At 37.0% G+C, this 23,848-nt stretch overlaps 2 protein-coding genes across 8 annotated transcripts in view; one reads left to right on the top strand and one right to left on the bottom strand.

The window, feature by feature from the left end:
* LOC129565153 (pseudouridylate synthase RPUSD2-like) overlaps positions 1–23,848 on the bottom strand; it is a 233,904-nt gene that overhangs the window by 36,129 nt on the left and 173,927 nt on the right. For all 5 annotated transcript variants that reach the window (XR_008687583.1, XR_008687582.1, XM_055439712.1 and 2 more), the window contains 2 exons: positions 11,869–11,961; positions 1,536–1,623 (listed from right to left, as the gene is read on the bottom strand). Coding sequence is in view for 3 of the 5 variants with exons in the window: in XM_055439712.1 (XP_055295687.1) it covers positions 1,536–1,623; positions 11,869–11,961 (181 nt within the window). In the remaining 2 variants the exon portion in view is untranslated. The remainder of the gene's footprint in view (positions 1–1,535; positions 1,624–11,868; positions 11,962–23,848) is intronic.
* Positions 20,944–23,848, top strand: LOC129565164 (uncharacterized). Of its 3 annotated transcripts, XR_008687584.1 has the most exons (5): positions 20,944–21,101; positions 21,244–21,477; positions 21,592–21,717; positions 21,862–22,784; positions 22,920–23,141. XR_008687584.1 is itself a non-coding variant. In XM_055439727.1 (4 exons), the coding sequence occupies exons 1-4, from the start codon at positions 21,057–21,059 to the stop codon at positions 23,728–23,730; spliced, it is 603 nt and encodes a 200-aa protein (XP_055295702.1). In that variant the 5' UTR covers positions 20,954–21,056; the 3' UTR covers positions 23,731–23,848. The 3 variants fall into 3 exon arrangements, 2 of the variants coding, with proteins under 2 accessions (XP_055295702.1, XP_055295701.1); XM_055439727.1 differs by lacking the exons at positions 21,862–22,784; positions 22,920–23,141 and adding an exon at positions 23,533–23,848 and having other exon boundaries at positions 20,954–21,101; XM_055439726.1 differs by lacking the exons at positions 20,944–21,101; positions 21,244–21,477; positions 21,592–21,717 and adding exons at positions 23,258–23,383; positions 23,533–23,848 and having other exon boundaries at positions 22,626–22,784.

The following is a 23,848-nucleotide window of genomic DNA, read 5'->3' as shown; positions in this document are numbered from 1 at the left end:
AAAAACTCATTATTCAAGCTTTGATTTACGACAAAGCATGTCGGACAAGCACAACCCCAAAAGCAATGTTCAGTTGGCCTCATTGTCGGTCGACGCACGACGATTATTAAATTCAAATTTCAAAATTAGTTGGATAATTGATTTATGTCGATTAGTGATGGAAATCGACAGAAAAGCCGCAGCCTGAATCGCTTTAATTCAGTTATGGCTTTCCAAGATTATTCGTTATTCACGCTGCAAACTCAAGACAAACAAAAGCACAAGCCGGTAAGATGTAGACGTAACGATTGAATGATTGATAGCGATTGGGCGAGACTAGACGAAATTATACGCGCGTTTGCTATAAACACAACAAGTAAACAGGCAACGTTCGTCTCGTTCAACTTTTCGGCTTACAAATCAAGTATGTGAAGCTGAAATCCATACGCGCGCGCTCGTTCACGTACATCCAATGTATACGTGCCATCGTCATCACTTTTTGCATTGTTCGCTCGTTGGGTAAGTTTGGTGTGTGGTGTCAAACAACGTGTAGATTCGCATTAAAACGCATGTTACGTTGTTCAGCTTTTGTTGTGTTTTGAGCACAAAACAATCGCACTCTATCTCCCTTCCATAAATAAAGTTTGAGGCATATAAACAATGCCGGGGCCAAATTGATTGCATGACGCGCTCGACAAACATACAAAAACCGAAAAGTACACAGAAACAACGGCCAAAAATAAAGAAGCAACGAGACACAGAGAGAGAGCGCGTCTACTACACGAAACGGATAAAAGAAAGTTTTTGATCGTTGCGCATTTTGATGGAATTTTCGGTCGCTTTGCCGCTTTCAACGATCCTCTTGCACCCGCTGATTGGTGGTGTACAGCAGCTAAAGTCTAGAATTGGTTGCACTGTTTGGCGCACGTGAAGATGTGTAAGTAAATGTTATGAATCAATTATCCGTTGATGTCAAACCACATGCACAATCAGGTATTTTGCGTTATATTTCGCTACCATTTGCAACCTTCTACCACCAAAATGATAAGCTCGCGATGAAAACAATATAAATGCAGAACAAAATGCAGTAGACGAGCGAAAAAAAAACCGTGCAGCCGTCAGCACCCCAAAACTACTCAAAAAGTAAACAAAGTAAAGTGTGGCAAATAGCTATATAGAGTTAATGCGCGCCTTTGCAACCAAATCAATAGAATTTGTGTGTACGCTGAAACTTTTGCATTTACGAAATGAGCGCGGTCGCATTGAGGCAAACGGGGCAGGGAGATCGAGAAGAAGAAAAAGCTAAATGCACCGTGCTGATGCACAGCAAGTTAAACGAGAAGAAAAGATAAGAACCAGAATGTGCGATAGGAAGAAAAAATGCGCGAAAATTCAGTGCACAGGAATTCGATTCACTGTGAAATTTATGAAAAACGCTCTTGAATTTAAATAGCAGTGAAATATTAATCGAAAAAAAAAACGCCACCAAATGCATGATAACAACGAAAAAAGAAATTTAATGCAAAAGAAGTAGTGGAAAAATTGAAACAACTCACCATTTTCAGTGTAATAAGAAGTTTCGTGGTATCGTTCGTCTGTGAATCCGGGCCGTTTCGCTTTAAGTGCTTTGGTTTCTAGTTTTGCCTGTGAAGAGAGAGGAAGAGAGAGAGAGCGAAAAAAATGTTGAGTGAAAAAAAGCATTGGAATAATGTAGAGAACGCTATTTTCATAACAATAAAAAATATGTAGAATTTTTTTATATCCAGCGAGTCAGAACAGAAAGTATCCTATGGCATACTTTCTCATTTCTAACATTTTTATGCTTTTACTAATAATATTGCTCAGGCGATGAACGCCTATACTCAACCAGGGTTAATGGAAAGAGATTTTTGTGCTATTTTTTTTGCCTCCGAAAATAGTTAAAAACAATGCGGAAATATCAGCACGAATGCGAATTTTCGAGAAGAAAAAGAACGGCTGAAAATATTTTTTATGGTATTTTTGTGTTGACGAAGGCAAAAACGAAAGTTGAAGTTTTGCGCTAATGTCCATTGTAAATATTGTTCTGAATCCGAAAATGCAGTCAATCTTCTATGCCCCAGCATATCTTTACTGAATTTTCCGAGAAGAACTGGGTGAACACTTGAAATATTTCTCGAAAAATTGTATGAGAAGAATGGAACGAAGCGCGTATTCATTTTCACATTATCCATCCACTTGAGTCCAGTTTGCTATCTCGTCTCGTGCTCCTCGATACCAGAAAGAAAGAAACTTTTCCAAAAACTTCACTTATTTCGTTCGGGATTTTCGTGCTATTTTCGCATCGCTTCTTTACACATGGAATTTAATTTCGGACCAAAATCCGTTCGGAACATTGTTTGGCCAACAACAACGGATTGTTTGGATAAAATTAAGATTGATGCGATAAATCTGTATTTATATGGAAAGCATCGAATGAACTCTTAAAAAGTTGCAAAGATTGAGGCGATTGGATTGGTGCTTGGATTCGATTGCATTTATTGTACGATTGCAACAATAACACAACGGCGCAACAACAATTTCAAGCGATTGGATTTATCGACAGGAAAAATTAATCAATTCTTTGCAACAATTTGCGTCAAATTGAGATGGCGATGCTGAATGAGACATCGCCCAATAATAATAATGTGAAACTTTGACGGTTTTCTTGGAAAATCCCAACTTTTCGCTCTTCGATAAACATTGTCGCGCATTGATAAAAGACCAAATTCACTGCTGTTGCCGCAATACTCTCGCGCGTGAACAGACAGCAAAAAAATACAAGCCGAAAGGAGGAAAAATTGGAAGAATAAAGAAAAAAAAATTATAAGAAAGGGCAATGAAACGTGAACTCGAAAGCATCTTTATATCGGGTAGTAAAAACAATGCACAAACTGTATAACAAAATTTATTTAATGTGTCTCTTGTGAGACATTTTTGTTGGGGTTCCTTTCCACTGGAATTCGACGAGAAAACTTGTGGCATAAAACGGCTTGAATGCGTGAACGAGAGCTGTGTCTAGGATCGTTGATTATGAGTTATGGTCGGAAATGTGTCAGTTCATACCGAGTTGGCCAAAAAAATGATAACTTATCTCAACACTCGTACACATAGACACGGCGAAAAACCACCATAATGATAATGACGATGATCTCTCGTTGGTATTACGGCTCATCGCTACTCTGCAACGGCAACGCGAAAACAATTTGTGTAATATTCGCACGCATATGCATACATAAATCTCGAACCGGTTGAAAAGCAAGTGACAAAAATACACGTTCAACAACACAATGGCAAAAAATCGCTTAGAACAACTGAGTAGCGAACCAAAAAGGACAGTAAATAAAGCGTCGGAAATGCGTCGTCTTAAAAAGAAAAAGACACTCTCTTTAGCACAACAACAACGACAACAAATCTACACAAGGTTTATTTATGTTTTCACTTTTTTTTGTGTTTACAAATATAAAAAGCTGTTTCATGCTTCATAGCCTCGCCGCCTTATTTGAATTTGCTTTTGAAGTACACGCAATTTGGCGTGTAACATGGACCGTATCGCATCGCACATCAAATATTCACAACAGAATAGCGGAGACGCCGAGAAGAGCGAGAGAGATAGGGAGAGTGAAAAAACGTGAATAAAATTTATCAAACACAACACAATGAGCGTAACATAATACAGGGTAACTGGCCAAGCTCATCGTGCGCTTTACCCGGCATGCTATACAATATGCACACAATACAAATTACGGCGGACAAAGTACCAAAGAATTATATATTTAGTTGAAGTAAAGTGAATGTGTAATAAAGTGACCTTTGTTATAGTTGCCTTTATTTTGGATGAAACTTTTTGTCGTTTATCGCATTCTTTGCTGGGCTTTGCTATGCATTGCTGCTGCTCTGAATAGAGCTGCTTGTGCCAGCGTGTCAAAAGTGGTGTTCAAGACGAGAAAATACCACATCATCATCTTTGAAAATACAAAGTCAAAGTTTCGCTGAAAGCCGAAAATTTTATAGCCGATGGTGGCCGCCTATGTGTGTGTGTGTGTGTGTATGTATGTGGATAAAAGACTTCCGAAATATTTGTTTACAAAATTGACCTATGAATAAAATCATTGGGCTTTTGTTCGCCTTGTATATTTAACGAACGCAAATATAATCTCATCATTTCCTATGAGAAAACTTTATGTGTGTGATGTAAGAAAGCGCATTGTAAACGGTCCGAAGGCCGTGGAAAATACATTGTCAAAATCTTCCACCCGAAAGAAAGTACATTGTTACTAGCTGAAATGCTAATTAGTTTGATAAAACTTAGTCAAATGAAGATGCCTTTGAAGCAAATGAATCGGGTTTGGGGATATGCGTTTTTCATGATCTCATGCGTATACATCGCTCTCTCTCCTCCAATGTACAAAGGAAGATGATTTAAGTAAATTAGATGGCGAAGCGTTAATTCGACCGAAGAGTTTTGGTCCATATCCTGAATGAATTCATTGAAAAGGCAGCGAGTGATTTGAGATTGACTCTTTAGTGGTGGCAACAATGTCCGGCAAGCTTCAGGCCAACAGCGATAATAAACGAAAGGAGCAAGGAAGTCTATTTTGAGCACTTTAAAAGCAAGGATTTCATTGCTGCTTTGTTACTATGCGAACCGAAGATTTTCATAAATCCATATACATTTTCAAAGTGCAAAAACTTATTCACTTCCCAAAGTTGGTGGAGGATGAGAGCCAAAGAATGGGGCAAAAAAGCTGTTTGGGTGTGTATGTGTATGCTGTAAACGCAATGAAATAAATAAACAAAAACATGGCAAAAACATTCGCATGTGTCTGCTATTGTTGCAAAGATGTAAATAATGGTAAAAAATGAGAACCATAGCAGTGGCAGCAACAACAACGATGCCATCCAAAACAGTACCGATGATAAAATGGTTTTCTTGGTGTGTTCGGTTTGCATATACAAGATAAAAACATGTGTCTGCTCTATTGATATTACTATTTGTATGCGCTTCTTTTTTCCATCTCACTCCTCCTCCGCCTCCCCCCTTCTCTCTATTCCTTTTATCACTTTCTTGAAATATCTTTTATTTCAACGCGTTGCATTCACTTGAATAGTAAAAGCACAGTTGCACACAACAGCTTTCCGCAGTACACGCAACACAAAGCAAAGCAGAGCAAGGCAACACGAAAAAAACACGATGTGGATGCAAACGTTTGCGCCAAACATGAAAATCGAAAAGGATTTCAAGATTGGATAAAAACAAGCTCTGCTTTCAAATGAAATGAAAAGCATTCGTGCATTTCGAAGAAGAAGAAGGAAAAAAAGTGAGTGTGCGATGCAGTTGTTGTGTTCACAGTGAGCAATGAACAGTGTATGCTTTGAGTAAGACCTCGCAACTAACGCAGCTTCTTTTGCTTTTATCCGACTTTGCATTGGATGGTTTGGTAAATATATATAGAGAGAGAAACAACAACAAAATGGAAGAAGTGTTGTTTGCTGCAAATGCTGAAAGAGAAATTCTCGCTTAGGAAATAAAAAAGCTGCTGCAAACAAAAACATAGTTTTAAAAAGGCACAACGGCGCCAAAGGTATAAAAGCAAGAGCGCACACATATGTGACATGTTCTTTTTTATCCACCGCATAATGTGTGCTGCTTGCAGTAGTGTTTCGGAGGGGGATGAACAAAGGCTCAAACTAAGAAACAACCGTCTTTGAGTAAACATGAACATGAACAATCTTTTATCGGCACGAATTTACTGGTGTGAAAAACTCATAAGAAATGTATTAACAGTCGAAGATGCAGAACGCAAAAAGCCACCACCATAAACACACACACACACACACACATCGTTCTAGGCTCTATTTTTTTGTTTGCTCGATGCTGTTTCTTCTTCATCTTTCCATAGTTTTAAGCGCTTGTTTTCCCTGCTTTTAACTATTCACGAACGATGCTGATGCATAGCAGCAGCAGCAACCAAACAAACGATTTCACAGCGGTCGCTTTTGCTATTTGGTTTATGGCGTTGAAATAAAATCATCTAGAACATCACTTTAATGGTTGATTTTACATTTTACTTAAAACAATATCTATCGACTAGATCGAGAGGAGAGTATGTGAAAAAATTCTAATATATTTTGAAAGAGGAGAGTATGATTTCTGTTGATTCTATCTGCGTTAAAAGGAAGTATGTTGGCATCCCGTCTAGCCTCCGCGGTCTTTCACGGTTTCCGCGGAACTGATAAAAGATAACAACATGGTGTCTTCGGCAAAGTTGTAGTACTCGAAGTCTTTTATAACATTGCTGAAGACATCTATCTCTTATCTCTTATCAGTTGCGCGCAAATCGCGCACATAAAAAAGCAAATTTTATATAGAACTTTTTTTTCTTATCCTTTTTCGCGCTTTTCGCGGAACTGATAAGAGATAAGAGATAACTGACTTCAGCAATGTTATAGAAGACCTCAAATGCTACAACTTTGCCGAAGACACCAAGTTGTTATCTCTTATCAGTTCCGCGGAAACCGTGGAAAACCGCGAGGACCCGCCAAAAATGAACATACTCGCCTTTAACCATTTTTGAGTCGAAAGAAACTTACTCTTCTCTTTCATAACATACTCTCCTCTCGATCTAGTCAATAGATATGGTTGGTTATTTTTTTCAGCTTTCTCTTTTTTTCCTTGGTTTGTTTTTTTCCCGTCGTTGTGTTTGTTTTTGTTGGCGAACAAAATAATCCAAGCACAAAGGTGACACCAATCAATTATTCAACGACAAGCATTTTCCATTTTGTTGCATTTAGACGCACGAAAACGATAAAGAGGAAGAGAGAGAGAGAGAGAGAGAGCCTTTCAAAAAACAAAAGCAAGGTAAGTATTGTCACTGCGGTTTCATTTCAAATATTGACTGAGACTTTGATACCTTTGTTCATTTAAGGCGAGCAAAAATCGACCAATGAAAAGTAGAACAAGCAGAAAATGCATGCACAAATGTTGAACGAAGAACAAAAAACAACACACACATTTGCTTTCGTTCGCTTGATGAAAATAGCTATTGATTTTTGTTTTCTTGTTGTTGTGACGGTGATGGTGGCGATATTGGTGAAGTAATGTATAAGTATACCCAATGAAAATACGAACCATCAATTGCATCTGCTAAATTCATTAGCAATCGACAATGTTCCATGATTGCACACATTGCACAACGAATCAATGTTCAAAGGAGGAAAAGTTGTGCAAAGTGTTTGTCGATTTTGGAGAGTGAATGAGAGAGAGAGAAAAATAGAGGGAAAATTGGAAACGGTGGGAAGAAGGGTATAGAGAAAGGAAGTGAGAGAGAAAAATATAGAAAGAGCGCGCGCGACTATGTACTCTAAATAACTTTAAAATGCACATCAATAATAATAGCAGCATTACGTGATGAAATTCCAATTGATCTGTCGGTTGCCGTAAGCGAAGCATTGCAACCAAATACCCGGGCGGTATTTTACTGACGATGAATGCCGAACACTTTTTTTTCATACCAATTACATAATAATTCGGCGTATAGTTACTATGTATCTTTCTCTGTGTCTGTTTGTTGGTATGTATGCGAGTCTCGTGTGCTGTACGAACCGATATCATTGCCCCATTTCTATCATTCATTATCATTATCGTATCATTTGCCGCCTATTCACGAAAGAATAAGCGCACATTAAACAAGAACAACAGCAGTAGCGGCAGCAAAAAATGTAAAAACATCAATTGATTTGTACGGCAACCTCAAAACTTTTTCATCGAGTTTGAGGTTTAAAGTGCTACTGCGATGGGATCGGTTCGGTTCGGTTCGGTTGTTCCGAATTGAATAGCAGCAGCAATGCCGCCCCGACCTCCAACCCTTTATGTGTAATGCAATGTACACTAGCTTTTTGATTCCCATGTATTTTGAATCGATAATGCAAACAATTACAACACGATTTCGGGTTAACCATCACTGCGTACATAATAGATTCAATTTGAATGATAATACATTTTATGTTTGATTATATGAGAGCCGCTTTTTTTCCTTCTATCTATTCCTCCCTCTTCCTACTCCTCTCTCTCTCTCTATCATGTGCCGCATAATTTTCAATCATTAACCGAATGGTACAAAGTGATTTTTTGAGCATTGCAGATAAAAGAGTCGAACGCAAAATCAATATCCATTTTTCCACTGAATGAATCCGAACCATTTGGTATTGGGTCGAGAGAGAGAGAGAGATGGATAAAAAAATTACGCCAAATATAACGAATTGATGTACTTAAACGGATTAAAACCCATTTTCAAGCGGCTCATATAAATTAATCTTATAAATGGGTAAAAAAATGGTTTGGTTGAAATCCAAAATACACGATTGCATAAATGCGGGCGAATATTATTTCATTTTCATTTGTCATTGCATTCGGTTCAGTTCTGAGATTTTTATCAAAGATTCGAATCAATTAATGGAAAGACGAATTTTTTTTCATGTTAATTCATTTTATGCTGAGAGTAATTTAGAGTAGACTGTGTTTGATTTCGCATGCAAAGCCATTGTCGTTGCTACTGAATAAATTTCGAGTATATTCCTTTGCGTTTTATCAGTCAAATGGCTGCGTTTTTGTTCTCTGCGCCAAAATACGTGCTGTCAACGTAATTACTGTTATTCAAAGCGATGTGAGAAATAGCGAAAAATTGATATGTACCCAATTGTTGTGGATGTTTTAGGTATATGAACATTTCGTATTCATGGTGCGTTTGGATCGGATACGGCCGAAACGCATTTGGTAAGCATTTAGCGAATAGAAACATCAAAATGTGGTGCGTATTCGCGCAGACGAGAAAAAAAGCGGTGTATAAATCACGAGTTAACAAGGCAAATTAGATACATGATATAGAAAATAAAGGAGAATGAGTATAAGACCCAGAAATGCAAGGGCGGAAAAAAAAGAAATTACTTCCACATACGCACACACATAGCACACATTCAGCGGCTTTTTCCTTCGGGGTTAAGTCATTACGAAATAATTTATTTGGTGGTACAGTACACAGTGTTCGTACGTATTGGAATGAAGAGGAATCGCCTACATACACACACAGACACTACACATTCAAGTTGCTGTTCGAAACTCAGCTAGAGTTTACTTTCTTTCCGGCTAAATTATGCACAGAGAGGAAAGCGGCACGAGAAAAGACTCAGTCGATTCAGTGTGTGTGAACTATGGCTACGGCTGTATGTATTTATCGTTGAGAGTTGGCACAGTTCACAAAGGATAATTAACACGCGTACATCCAAGTGAAAATACACAGAGTAGTTGTTTGACTTGATGGCAAATAGCGAGGCGTCAACGATATTTGTTTGCCGATTGTGTCAGCCCGAGCGAGCGTTCAGCGAACGAGAGCAGAAAAGTGAGAGAGAGAGAGAGAGAGGCAAAAAAGATGGAAATAGGGAAAAACGCAAACTCAGAATATACTACGTATACACTAATAATGTAGAAGCTGTTGAACTGTCGGCAATCATTTGTTTACAGCGCCACCAAGCTAATTTCGCATGAACTACTGACAATAACAGCGACAGCATTCAACAGCAGATTATGATGAAATATTATTCGTATCTGTGTGCGTGTATTTTGTTGTTTCGGTATTGGTGTGCTACATTGTTTATTGTCGGTTTTCGCGCGACTTACTGAAAGCGGCGATACTTGACAATTCAATCTGCCAGTTCAACAAAAAAAAAACACATCGTATTAGGTACTATTGGAAAAACGAAATTGAGACAACCGAAGAGAGTGAGAAAAAACTGAGAGTGACTAAAACATGATACTCAGCACTGAATTAAAAACTATGCCATCAACCGTCTACTCCTCACGTCCTCAATCAGATCGCTGCAAGATAAAGTGATTTAACTTTTCCACACTTTGAACGTCTTCGAATTGCTGTTGGCTGTTTCTATTTGGGTTGCTCCCTCTCTATTTTTGCCCCAGCGGCTATGATAAATGATATGGCGACGTTGATCAATATTTTTTAGCACCTTAGAAATGCATTGGGGATTGTTCGTTTTTCTGGCGGCACTTCAACAACAACGTGCAATCATCTATATATGCCAAGATTTCTTCAATCATTCTTGAAGTTTGGATATTAAGTACTGCAGGTTGATGCATCACCGAGCCGACTATGTTCACTTTCATAGGCTGGTGTTTGTTTTCTGTGGACGTCGTTGACGTTGGCGCAGTGCATGAAGTATACTTGTGTTGCCAATTTTTTTTCCTTTTAAAAATGGTTGATGCCTAAGATGATGTGTACCAACAGTCGCTGCTGATGGATTTTCATAACATGATAAATATAAAGAAATGAAGTAAGTGCGACAATATCTCGGAAAAATGGGCTCACATCACCGGTCGTATGAATCAAAGTGTGTAGAGATGCACATGCACACACACAAACAAAAAGCGTGGGTGGAGGGAACCGTGTAAAGTGTGAAAAGCTAATTACGATGAGTTTATCAAATGTTAGCGCATTTCTTTCTCATCGTCGAAAGTCATTGTACGCTTGGCCTGTGACGCGACACCACTCTATACGTAATCCCCTCACTCACTCGTTCGCTCACTTTTCCATGCCCTGTACACCGTTTTATTGTTATTATTTTCCTTTGCATCATTATCGTTTTTTTATCGTCTCGCCGAGTGGATGCTCGCATCAAGAACATAACAACGTAATTTACGATTATGTATGCACCCACTGCGACAGTATATGTGTCCGACCGAGACATGACGACACATACACATACACACACCCACAATGATGGAATTCTTTTTTTTAAAGTGAGATTACATGTTTGAACTATTAGCTTAATGGGAATAAGTAATAAAACAAAAGTTAGTTCCTTTCTCTAATAAATTCCATCGGGGGATTTTTTTTCCCGAAGAGATAGAAGTTGTGATTCCACACAAAACACCATACACTATGGTATGAATACAACATTTCTAATTCAAACCAACTGCAATGCAATACAAATCCGAATGAATTGATATAGATCCATTTCGTGTTTAAATTGCAAAAGTCAAGATTGGACGTCATGGGAATCAATTTGAAATGGATGTTTTGTTTGCCATTTCATGAAGTAACAATTTTTTTTGCGATTTACAGACACAATGAAACGAAGATCCGGATGTTCGTTGTTCTTACACCATCGCTCTTGGTTTACGCATTTCACAGAATTGTAATAATAGAAAATAACATCTAATCAATGTACATTTCAATTGTTTTAAATTGAACAAACTTTAAATGCATTCCGTATATTCTTTGCTATAACTTTGGTGACAGACCTGCATCATTTCGAAAAGCATTTTGGCAATTTCGTTTGACGAATTTCGTTAGTGCTCTTGGTTGCTGTGTGTGTCTTTTTTTTATGTGCAGAAAAAAAAGAAATAATTTCTAACGAAAAAAGAGGATGAAATGGAATTTGAAAGAAAGAAAAAAGAGAATGTAACCAGCAAGCAAACGATTGAGAGATTAAACTTTAAACATGAGCAAAGAAGTAACACCAATAAAAACAAATTACACAGCACACCATAACACACACAAACACAACTTATCCAATGTCTTTTGCTGTTTCGTCCGTTTGAAAGTTGTTTCGGTTGTTCGTTTGATGTACAACAAACGTTTGTGTATGTGCGTGTGTGTATGTATGTGTTGCTTGGCATAAAATTGAGCGTGAGAATGTAGCATTCGAGAGAATAGAGAGTAAAAATGCACTAAAAATCGCTTCATGTACATATATGCGATAGAAAAATGTAGCGATGAATGTGTATTTGTTTTTGTGTTTCTTTTTGTCTTAGACCATATAGTTTAGTTGATTTTTTTGTTTTTGGTTCTCATTTACCTTTTTCAGATCCTTTATTTCGATATCATCTGCTTTTCGTTTCTCAGTTGATGTCGCCACAAGTTTTGTCTTCTCTTTGTCCGGCATTAGAATCTGTAATAAAGAGACAAACAGAAAAAAATGGAATAAAATGAAAAATAAAACGAACAAAAAAAAAATAATATCAAAAGAACGAAAATTTCAACCAAAACACGATGGACAACGGAAATAGAATGCACACACACAAAGGTTTCGTGGGGAGTAAAGGCGAATGAGGGAAGAGAGATAAGATGTGGCACGTAAGGAGAAGAAGAATGAGATGATAGAGTAAGTTTGAGCAGAAATGAGGTTGAAGCCGTGCGATGATGTCGACGTTCGATAGCGAATCCTAGTCGATTGCACACGGCCAACTCACAATCAGAAGCAGTTTAAGAAGCTCTAAAAGAAAACTCCATTTTCAATGTATCCACCATTGTGCCATCACATGTGCTGCTGGGTTGTGTGCAAACGGATTTCGGATGTGCGCGCTCAAGCCTTCGACGAATTTCACAAGATAGAAAATTGAATAATATTTGTTTTTCGTTTTTATTGTCACATTTCGTCGTCTTTACGTTACATTCGCTGTAGCGCACTGTTGCCGTCGTATACTCGAATCGAACCGAAGCGAAAAATGTCCTCTCTCTCCACGGCTGATTTCCACGACTTAAACTAAACTGCAATGCTCTATCTCATTTTCCGCAGTTTTTTTTGGCTTTCTTTGTCTTGGCTTGCGTAAGGTGAACATTTCTATTTTATAAACTGTATTTTTCCCAATTTTCGTTTAGCTCAATGTGGGTTTAACTCAATGGCATGGCAAAACAAGAGAGCAAAAAAAAACGGTCTACCCACAACATAACCGACAAGCATTTTTTCCCATCTAAAATGCAATCAGCTGTTTGGTGATCATAGCTTACCCGGTACCTCTCACATGTGGAAGCTGTTTATGTTGACACAAAACATATTTCTTACTCAGTTATCACATTTTGCTGCCATTCCGAAACAAATCTATTAACTACCAATTTGAGAAAAGAGATACTAAACAAGGTAGAGAGCATGAGCATTTGGCAAAAAGGCTTACATGGTAAACGAAATCAACGCAAGAAGAGATGGAAGAGAGAGAGAGAGTGAGAATGGAAAATTGAAAGAAAAAACAAATTGGAAAAAAAGAAATGTTGGTGTTGTTTCGTTTTTAGATCTCATGCAAAATGCACTACAAATCGATTCGGTTCGACTTTGTTTTCGGATTTGGTTGTTTTTGAGGTTGATGAGAGTGAGAGCAAATGACGTGTGAATTTAAAATGAGAATGACACATTCTTGAAGATAAAAAAGAGAGAATTATGGAATTTAAATAAAATTGAATTAATATTGATTTTTTGATCTTGGTGTTGTTTGCATTAATATGTTGAATCAGGTGTTAAATTGAAAGAAAGAATTTGATTTCTCCTGTCTCTTCTGCAGAATAAATCATTAAATTAACATTTACAATTCATTTCCTGCTCATAATTCAGTCATCTTTCATTTTCATTTCAATTTTAAATGCATCCACGCATATGATACCTTTTTAGTTGTCGCTGTCTCGAAAATGCTCGTTGGCATTTTTCATGAAATGTCATCGAGAGACACCGAAAAAAAAATCGGGTACATGCAGCTGAAAACCATCCAACTGTCATCTCAATTATACTTATAAATTGATTTAGAATTCAAACACATTTTTTAACGGTGTGACAGAGCATTCAAGAGAGCGAGAGCGTGAATTTGCGTTGAAAATGTGAAATTAGTGCTTGTTTACAAGACGAATCGTGTCAATTAATTACGTCGGAAAAATAGCAATGGCATTATTATTGCTAGTAATTACGGCAAAGCATCGAAGCTCACTTCTTAACACTTCGTCTGAATGTTAGTTTCGTATTCCTCTTTCTCTCTATCTCTCGCGCGCGCGGTTTGAAAAAAACATCAAAAAACCATATTTCAGGAACATAGTACCGTTTTCTCATTCTTCAAGCGCATGTACTTTTTGAAAATGTCCGAAATGTAAATGACTTTCGAAATCTCAACATTCAGTTGGCAAATTGCTGTTACACTTGACAATTGTGTTCGCGGTGCATGAAAGACTCATCAGTCAATCGAGAGGCGGTCATTTGAGAACGAAAATGCGATGCACGGTCTCTGGCAAAATGAACATTGAACAGTGAACACACACTGCACATTAAATGCAATTTAAAATTTATATTTAGATCATAAAAATGGGCGGCAGACATTTAAAATATATTGGTACAAAATGGTTTATCTCAACTGAATGCTTGAACATTTGATGTTCAGCTCAGAAAAGTGGTTAGCAGCGTAAAATGATATGGTGTGTCAACCGGCAGCATCATCAACAGCAGCGGCAGCAACATTATCAACTGCATTACATCAGCTTTCAGAATGTTTTTGTCGGTTAGCTTGTGACTGATTATGGCAATGTCCGATGTCAGAGCCATCTCTTTCTACATTTGAAGCCGTATGCGCTCCGTTGTAATGATGGATGGAAATGAAAACTCATTATTGGCTTGATTTTGTTGACAATACGACAATAATATATTAAAGCTAACACATGACTGAGCAAAACACTCACAGAGACCAATTATCGTGGCGAATATTTATATGCGCTGCCAGAACATTTCCCAAACGAAATGAGAACGTAACAAAAAACGCACGCCTAGGAAATGAGCAGAATCAACGTTGATGGATAACAAGTGACTGACATACGAAAATCATTACGATTTTTTTGTCACTCTCTTGCCTTCTCTCTTTCTGTGCTCACACTTTCATCTCGTCAGGTTTTGGTCGACATGATTTCTGTTTACATTTGGTTGATCACTTTCAGTGTGTCGCATAAAAATAGCACAATTTTTCTTGTTGCTTTTTTCTCCCTCTTTTGTTTGTTCTGTTGTCCGCCTCGTTTCCATGTAAGCATGTTTCATGTCGCTCAAATTGGCAGAGACGTTTACATGGCTCGTTTCTAAATCACCGTTAGGACCGAAAGCGAAACTATACGCTTCGGCTGACGCCACTGATTAAATACAGGCATCATGTTTCGTCACACTGAATTAAATTGTTCATGTCAATCGTTACGTAATTGAACAATTGTATCAATATGTACGGTGTAGGTGTCGCTACTTAGGGGTGCAATTAGGCTTAATTGTCCGATCACACAAAAATACACCCACTCAAAATCATCGGCCTTTTATAGGCGTGAATTTCGTTTTTTTTCTTCTCTCATTCGTCGAATTACATTCGAATCGCACATTTGTGTTGGGTTTTAAATGTTTCATTCTTCTCGGTTGATGGTATTTCTTCTAAAAAGAGCCTTGAAGATATTTTAGTTGTTTCCTTCTTGGAATTCAGTAGAGAAATTTTGAATAAATGTAGAAACAGTCTACAAATGACATAAAAACTATTCAAAAGTAGATTCGAAAAATGGTGAACGACAATGTTGGCCCCATTTGAAATGGACCACTCGCAAAATGTTCTGTTGAATCGCCGAGCATTTATCTGAAGCTCAATTTTTGCCCTACCGGATGAATGCAATTCGGAAAGCTGAAATAATGGATAAGTTTTTGAGCAGCACCCAACAATAACAATACCGACAATGAAATGGACAAAGAAAAAAGATGACAACAACAGCACACTCCAGACGCTAAAGTCACTGTTATATTCGTAATATTTCCGACTTGAAACTCGTCTGTTTTGCATTTCTAGCTACAACTGCTATTGACATGAGTCTTTTTTCGAAACCCATGTTTCACCCGGAGATTTGTAGCAAGCGACAAACTTTCAACTTCGCTTCCGATGATGAAGACGCCAATGTAACACAATATCTGTGTAATTCAAAACGACGGCAACGGCCGCAATTAGAAAATGGAAAATGCAGCACGAATAAAAATCAAATTAAACATCAAAGCGGAGGAAGAAAGAATTGATGAAAAAGTTATGAAGTTAAACATGATTTTAACTTAAATAAATGCATTATTACAATAATAACTTTTTGTATTCATTGAGTTCTTTTTCTCTTTTTTCTGCGAATACGTAAAAGCATACCCGGGAAATGGGTAAGACATTTTTGAAACGAAACTTTCCTCTCGGTTTTTTTTCTTTTATTTCTCGGAAAAAACGGTACCAGGATTTTCAACAAGAGCTCATTGAATAAATGATACCACATGTGGTCAAAATGGCATTGTGACAACGAATTCAACAGATGGTTTGTTAATCAAATTGCCAAGCATAAATCACAATGGAAATAGTTGTCGTTGGAAGAGAAAAAACAGATGAAATACAATCAATTTTTCGGAGAAATGAAAATCGGATCATGCATGCCATCAATTACATGGCCATCATTTACATCGACGGAGGCAAAGCGACTGTTGAGTGCTGACAGTTCAGTGAGGATATTCATTTTTCACCGGTGATTAGGTGACAAAAGGCATCAAATTGGATTTTCGCTAGAAACCAATTGTTTAATACCAAACTCTCATTCTCTTTCAATTTTGCTTGAAAAAAAGGTATATCATTTTCATGAGACATCTAGCATTTTTTGTTGCAATATTTTTCATTCAGCCACTGTCCTGTGTTCGCTGGTATTTTAAAGCGAACCGTGCAAAGTTTGTAAAAAAAAACCATATCGTTCTGACAATAGACACAAAAACGGTCAATTAAATGTATGCATGCGAATATTATTGCGATAAACGGCATTGGTAACGACTGACCAAACGTTGATATTTATTTAAAACGAATAAATCATTTTAATTCCATTTTACATGGGATAGGAAAAAAATGCCAACGTTTACTCGGAAAATGACTATGAACGATATGGCGCGCAGCCATTGGTGCTATATGGGGAAGTTTGTAGAAGAGAAAAAAAAATCCAGTCGAAGCGACTGCTGAATGCTATTTCCACAGAATAATAAATTATAGGTCGTTGTAAATACGGTTGAATCCGTGTATGCATCATTTTATTTTCAAATTAAATTATATGATTTTTTCCAACGGTCGATGGCAGTTGAAATATTACCGCAAATATATGGCATTAAATCGATTGTATGGTGTGGGAAAAAATACAGCATTTGCATGTGATATGCTATGTACGTACAGTGTACACAGTGCAAAACCATGAAATAATTTTCAAATATTACATAATATCCTCTAAATTTGGCTATTTGATTCAGTTAAAGTTCCATAGAAACTCGGTTCTGTCGCCATAACATAGGCAAGGATACTTCTAAAAATGTACGAATTTCAAGTATGAAGAATGTTGATGATTTCGAGGTAAAACATGGCAAATACTGCAGCAAAAACTTTGTCTTCATAATTATGGCTGACACTTGGAATGTTCAGGTGAGAACTTCTCACTGAGAAGTAAAGGTTTCAATGTCTCTCTTGAGATATATAATCTGCAATTCACGCGCTGTGCACGATATGAGAGTCTCCATTGTAACATGAATGTGATAATAAAATTATGTTTTGCGGGTGAATCCAATCACTTTTGTGCGACTGTTTAATGATCAAAGGAGCAAAATTGGGAAACCTCAAACGCGATACACGGAGAGAGAAAGAGAGAACTCCTTAGAACATTCATCTTATTTACGAAAAGTAACTAGAGAGTGTAGAAAGTAGCACGACAAACATGCATAATCCAATGTAAATACAAAAGTGTACGGAATATTTGCACGGCAGCCAAAGACGGTACACTCGTGCGCGCGTGATCTCAGTGTCTCATTCTCTCACTATGTGTGTGTTGTAAGACTAATGTCGTTATGGCATCCGCTAAATGGATTTTTTATTCAAATTTTGACGACATTTAACATCATTAAATCCCAGTTGTCGATGGTATCGTTCTTATGGTTTTTGCTGTCTCGCAAGTCACAACACATTACATGCTTTGCAGCCACACATCCACAAAATGATTTCGGATGCTTTTCATTTTCAAATAAATGTGACACTTGTGTGCCGCACACATGCACATGAACAACCTGACATTTGTAATTTATCAGTGAGGCAAATAGCGCATTACGTGGATTTGGCGTCATTGTGCTGCGTGAAGATAGAGAAAAAAAGAGAGAGCACTGATCTGAATATAGAGTCTTCGCTGGGGCTAAGACCAAAAATCTCTTTGATGTATGAAAGTGTGTAAGTCGTATTTCAGATTTATCCTTTTGAAGGATGGCAGCTGAAGTGAAAACAGTCTGAAATCCACTTCAATTTCGCGGTGGATGCAATCATAACGCCTATGGTATGTTCTATTTTTTGACAATGATCCTTCTAAACATAGAAAGAACTTCAAAATTTCCTTCAAACACAGAAAAAGAGCGAAAATAAGGCGGCAACGTATTATCCACAGCTGAAGTGAAACAGATTGATAAAATAATGGGAAGACGAAAATAAAAATCAATTATGTCAAAAAAATAGCGGTGTTTGTTTAAAATATCCCGACACTTTAAAGGCTTCAAAATATCAACCATGCCAGAGGATAAACTCAATTAAATTTTGGCTTTGAAACTGTTTCGTTTCCATCGCAACTCGATTGCTTCTCATGAGAAACATTTCTCGAATGAATTCGAATCAAACGTGTTGCCGTGTGGGCGTTGTGATAAAAAAGCCATCCAATGAAACGTGATGGTTTTAAAACTCTTTGTTCTAAAATTGGTGAATGCGTTGCGTTGAGGAATATACTTCGCATCCTAATGCTATCAACATTGGATATGCATTAGCCGCTGTTTAAAATGTTGGATCAAACTTGTGTGTGTGTGTGTGTGTGTGTGTGTGTGTGTGTGTTGGCTCGTCTTCACTGCCGCCATCGCTCGTTAACAATATGATTTTTCGAATTCAGTGCATGTACTGAACATTTTTTCCTCTACGATTACGGTTGCTATTTTTACTGTTCCACGTTGTTCCGTGCCCTTTGACGAGTTCCATGGCTTTCTCTCTCTCTCGCTCTCTCTCTCTCTCTCTTCATATCCATTTAATTTCTGCACATGCTTTGTTCTAGGTCCATTATGACTTTGTCGTTATTCACGAATCGTAGCAATAATAGAAGCATCTTTTCTTCTTCTTCGTTTTTTTTTTGGAATTATTTTTTTATGGTTGACTTTTTGCACAACATCATATGTTACGCAAAATCGAACCATTCGTAGAGAGAAGGGTGGCTTTTGTATGTGTTGCGCAAGCATACATCTCGAATTTACATTTAAAAAAAAAAAACAAAACGTATACCGAACAATGGCAACCGTAATTTCGAACATCATGTTTATCGAACCGAAATTCACCCTCGTGTTGCGGTGTCTCATCGGAGCAGATAAAGTTCAATGAAGGAAATTACGTGGGAGACGGAGCGTCCAATGTAATCGGCTTGTCGGCTACAATTTTGAACAAACCGAAATTGATTCTTCGTTTCGATGGAAAAATGGAATGAAAGTTTCCATGTCAAATTGTCCTTGAACCCGGGACAAAAAATATGCCAAAAAATACCTTTATTCACTGAACAAATATTCAGTAGACTGTATTTAAATTCATAATTCCGATTTTTCTTTCGACAATAGCAGTCGCTGAGGAGGCAATCGGTAAATTTAGCGAACGAAAATATCGGAAAATCTTTGAATAAGACTAATTGTAGGAATGCGGTTATATCTACGGAATTAGATTATTTCAGTGAATGATTACGCATCCATGGAATTGAGACAATCGTCTTTGACAATTATCTGCTAAATGTTGTCAATGTGAATTGTCTGCTCGTTTTTTTTCTCCCTACTGATTGCGGTCTCCCTTACGATTACTGAGAGAGGGAAAAAAGTGACAGTTTCGACCGCATTTTGCATTCCAAACAGATTTTTTCCAAAGTAGAAAAATTGAAATGTAATGATAATCCATTTGGAAATGATGAATTATCTAGGCGTTTTTTGGTGCGTCTGCCAAAAAATCGAAATCATTCGCAAACAATTGATATGGAAATAACGATTCGATTTGAAAGTCGATTGAAATTAGAGCACTTGTTGGCAACGCAATGATGTACGTTTTTCAAAACGCGCACTCATCTCTTATCGATATTACTGAACACGACTCACAAAACGTATTACGTTACATTGATTATGATCATTAAATAAATTTTATTGATCGTGCATGTGTTTGCATTTAAATACAAACTTAATAGACGTCTTATTCGGTTTCTTCCTTTGTTCGGCATTATGTGACTGGGAAATGAGAGTGAAAGAAAAGGTCACAGAAAACCAATATGTTGTCAGTCCAGTTGTACCTGCATTTAGATTAACGATAGGCGGTTCTTGCTTGTTGTTTAATGTTCCCAAACAAAGCCATTTATTTTTGTCTCCTAATCTTTCCTCAAACATTATCTACTGTTTCAGTATCTTCTATTTAGTTTTACTTATCATGTTTGTTTCCGTTGTTTTCAATTTGACTGTGTAGTATAGTTTAATGTGTACGTGTTTTTTTTACGGGCATTGACTCAATCTCGGACAAGGCATGCAGTGACTCACCTTGAGCAAAACACTTTTTTCTACATCACATTCACTAGTTGTTACATAAATGTGAATACCAAAAGCATGAACGATGGCATTTTTTGAACATCTCAGAAATACCACCATAGGTGATTTTCTCTTCCTTTTTGGTACGAAAAAAAGAAAACATTGGAGAGTTTCTGCCCTTAGCTATATTACCATCTGTTTCTTTTCTAGCTCTTTTGTTTTTTCCTCTTCTCTATTTCAACAAAATATGTACAGCGATTCAGCGTATTTACACAACGCCTACATTTCAGTAATGTTACTCGGTCGACTTTTTATCAGTTTTGCTTTTGAGACTTCTTCTATTCTCTTTGTGTTGCTTACTCAAAGTTAAACGTTAGTTTATAAAACCGAAAAGAAAACAAAAGAAGTATCTTCTTCTATACACATAGTTTCTTTCTCTTTCTCGCTCGTTTTTCCTCTCTTTCCCACTTGATGTACACAATTTCGGCATTTATTTCCAAATTATCGGCTCCTTGCTTATATGGTATTCACGTGTTCTTTATGCACCGAATAACGTATAAATAAAATAGGACCAAATCAATCGTTTGGTAGTTTCAATTTGTTCGTTGACAACAGTTGATCGTGCATCTCAAGAAGAAGAAAAAAAAAACACCAAAATGTCGAAAGTTTTGTTCACAGTTCTCGTTGTTTGCTTCGCACAGGTACTAGATCCGTTCGATTTACTTGTTTGAAAATTTTCGAAAATTTAAGTGCGCAATTGAAAATTAAAGTGAAAAATAATTTTGAAAACTTTTGAAAGAAATAGAAAATAATTGTGAATTTTTTTCCCATTTAAATTTGTAGCTCGCTTACGGCCGCGTTGCACGTGAATCAGTAACAACATCCACAGCCAGCCCATTAGTTGGACTGATCGAACAGAGTTTTGAGGGAGTCAAAGTACTTTTTGATGGAGTTCACAATGCCACCCTCAATTTGGCCGGAGTTAAAAGTGACGATGAATTCTGGGGCAAAGGCAAAGAATTATTCACCACATACCAAAAGACATTGGAATCAAGTTTGGCTGATCTTGATGCAAATGTAAGTTTGAATCGAAAGTGTTTAATTTTCATCAATCGAGTGCTCAGTTGGAAATGATTGAGTGCATTGAATGATTAAAATAATTTCGAATGATTTTTTTTTATTCACAATTAGACCAAAGACATTCAAGGTAAAGCTAAAGACTTGTACACAGCCTTCACCGCCAAAATAGCTACAGTCCTCAACGATTTGAAAGCCAAAAACCCAGAACTATTCAGCGGAGATGTTCAGAAGTTGCAAGTATGAAATTTCTACTTCATTTTTCTTTCGTTTTGGCCTACATTTAGTTTCAAATTCATTGGAAAATAATATAAACAAATGAACGAAAAAAAAAAGTGTTTACATGCGATATTAATCCGTTTCGATTGTCTCTTCCGTCAAAAGGGTATTGCCGATAAAACTTTGCGCACCGTTGTTCAAGAAGGCCAAAAACTGAAGACCCGTTTGGAAGCTGAAGGAGAACGGATCAAACCACAAGTTGAAGCCACACTCAAGCAAATTACCGAAGCCGCCACAAAGACAGCCACTGAATTCAAAACCAATGCTGAAGCTGCCATCAAATCAATCGTCAAAAACTAAACATTCAATTATATAACCGCACTCGTTTTTCATTCGATGTGTGCATTATTTTCCGTACTGCGATAAAAGCCTATATAAACAATGTTATTATATTTGACAATATTTGACTCGATGTCAATGACGATGTGGCAGCGCCACCTATAGATATTCCTTATTAAAATAAGTGGAACTATTGAGTGCGTGCACCATATCGTACGTAAATTTTCAATATGGCAGCGCCCATAGAATTGAAAAGTTAACCGATTTCGTAGTCACAAATTATCGCTGTACGTCATTTTCATGTCAAATAATTTATGGACGAATAAATTCGAAAATATTTTTTTTTACACTCAATGCTGCTTGTGTTATAATTTTTTTAGTTTGTGTCGATTTGTTGGCAGAAAATATAATCAAAAGTTGTTTACGAGGCAACAGACAATGTGACGATCGACTAGTGTATGCTGATAAGAGTGCAAAGATTGAAGCATCGCTATTTTTTTCTCTTCTCATTCGTTTTCTCTCTCTTTCTGACATGATTTACACAAGCTCGGCATTTATTTCAAAATTATCAGCTTGTTGCTCGTGTTCTTTATGCACCGAAAATGGTATAAATGAAATAGAACGAAGTCAATCGTATGTTAGTTTCAATTTGTTCGTTGACAACAGTTGATCGTGCATCTCAAGAAAGAAAAAAAAACATCAAAATGTCGAAAGTTTTGTTCACAGTTCTCGTTGTTTGCTTCGCACAGGTACTAGATCCGTTCGATTTACTTGTTTTAAAATTTTCGAAAAATTCAAGTGCGCAATTGAAAATTAAAGTGAAAAATAATTTGAAAAAAAAAAAACAAATAACTGTGAATTTCTTTTTCCATTAAAATTGGTAGCTCGCTTACGGTCGCGTTGCACGTCAATCTGTAACAACAACCGAAACGAGCGTAATTGATGAGCTGTTTCAAGGAGCCAAATCACTTTTTGATGAAGTTCACAATGCCACCCTCAATTTGGCCGGAGTTAAAAGTGACGATGAATTCTGGGGCAAAGGCAAAGAATTATTCACCAAATACCAAAAGTCATTGGAATCAAGTGTGGCCGATCTTGATGCAAATGTAAGTTTGAATTGAAAGTGTTTAATTTTCATCAATCGAGTGCTCAGTTGGAAATGATTGAGTGCATTGAATGATTATCAGAATAATTCCAAATCATTTTTTCTATTCACAATTAGACCAAAGATCTTCAAGGTGAAGCTAAAGACTTGGTCACAGCCTTCAACACTAAAGTAACTGCCATCGCCAACGATTTGAAAGCTAAAAACCCGGAATTATTCAGCGGAGATGTTCAAAAATTGCAAGTGAGTGTGAAATTTCTACTTCATTTTTCTTTCGTTTTGGCCTACATTTAGTTCCAAATTCATTGGATAAAAATATAAACATTTTGAAAAAGACAGTTTTTGCACAAGATATTAATCCGTTTTGATTGTTTTTTTTTGTTCTTCAAAAGGATATTGCCGATAAAACTTTGCGCACCGTTGTTCAAGAAGGCCAAAAATTGAAGACCCGCTTGGAAGCTGAAGGAGAACGGATCAAACCACAAGTTGAAGCCACACTCAAGCAAATTACCGAAGCCGCCACAAAAACAGCCACTGAATTCAAAGCCAATGCCGAAACTGCCATCAACTCAATCAGCAAGAAAAACTAAACATTAAATTATATAACTGAACGTTTGGTTTTCATTCCATTCAAACGTGTGTATTACATTCATGTCAAATAGCTGATGATATGGAAAAATAAAATTGCAAAAATTTTTTTACACTCAA

This window comes from Sitodiplosis mosellana, unplaced genomic scaffold (assembly GCF_009176505.1).
Source record: "Sitodiplosis mosellana isolate CC-2019 unplaced genomic scaffold, AAFC_SMos_1.0 Smas_scaffold_2, whole genome shotgun sequence".
NCBI lineage: Eukaryota > Metazoa > Arthropoda > Insecta > Diptera > Cecidomyiidae > Sitodiplosis > Sitodiplosis mosellana.
The sequence above is the reverse complement of the archived record's forward strand: the minus strand, read 5'-3'. Positions and strand labels throughout refer to the sequence as shown.

Coding starts and splice junctions, on each gene's coding strand:
- LOC129565164 (XM_055439726.1), top strand. CDS start 22,671: ATGTTAGTTTCAATTTGTTCGTTGACAACAGTTGATCGTGCATCTCAA. Junction 22,785..22,919: donor TCGTTGTTTGCTTCGCACAG/GTACTAGATCCG, acceptor TAAAATTGGTAG/CTCGCTTACGGTCGCGTTGC. Junction 23,142..23,257: donor TGGCCGATCTTGATGCAAAT/GTAAGTTTGAAT, acceptor ATTCACAATTAG/ACCAAAGATCTTCAAGGTGA.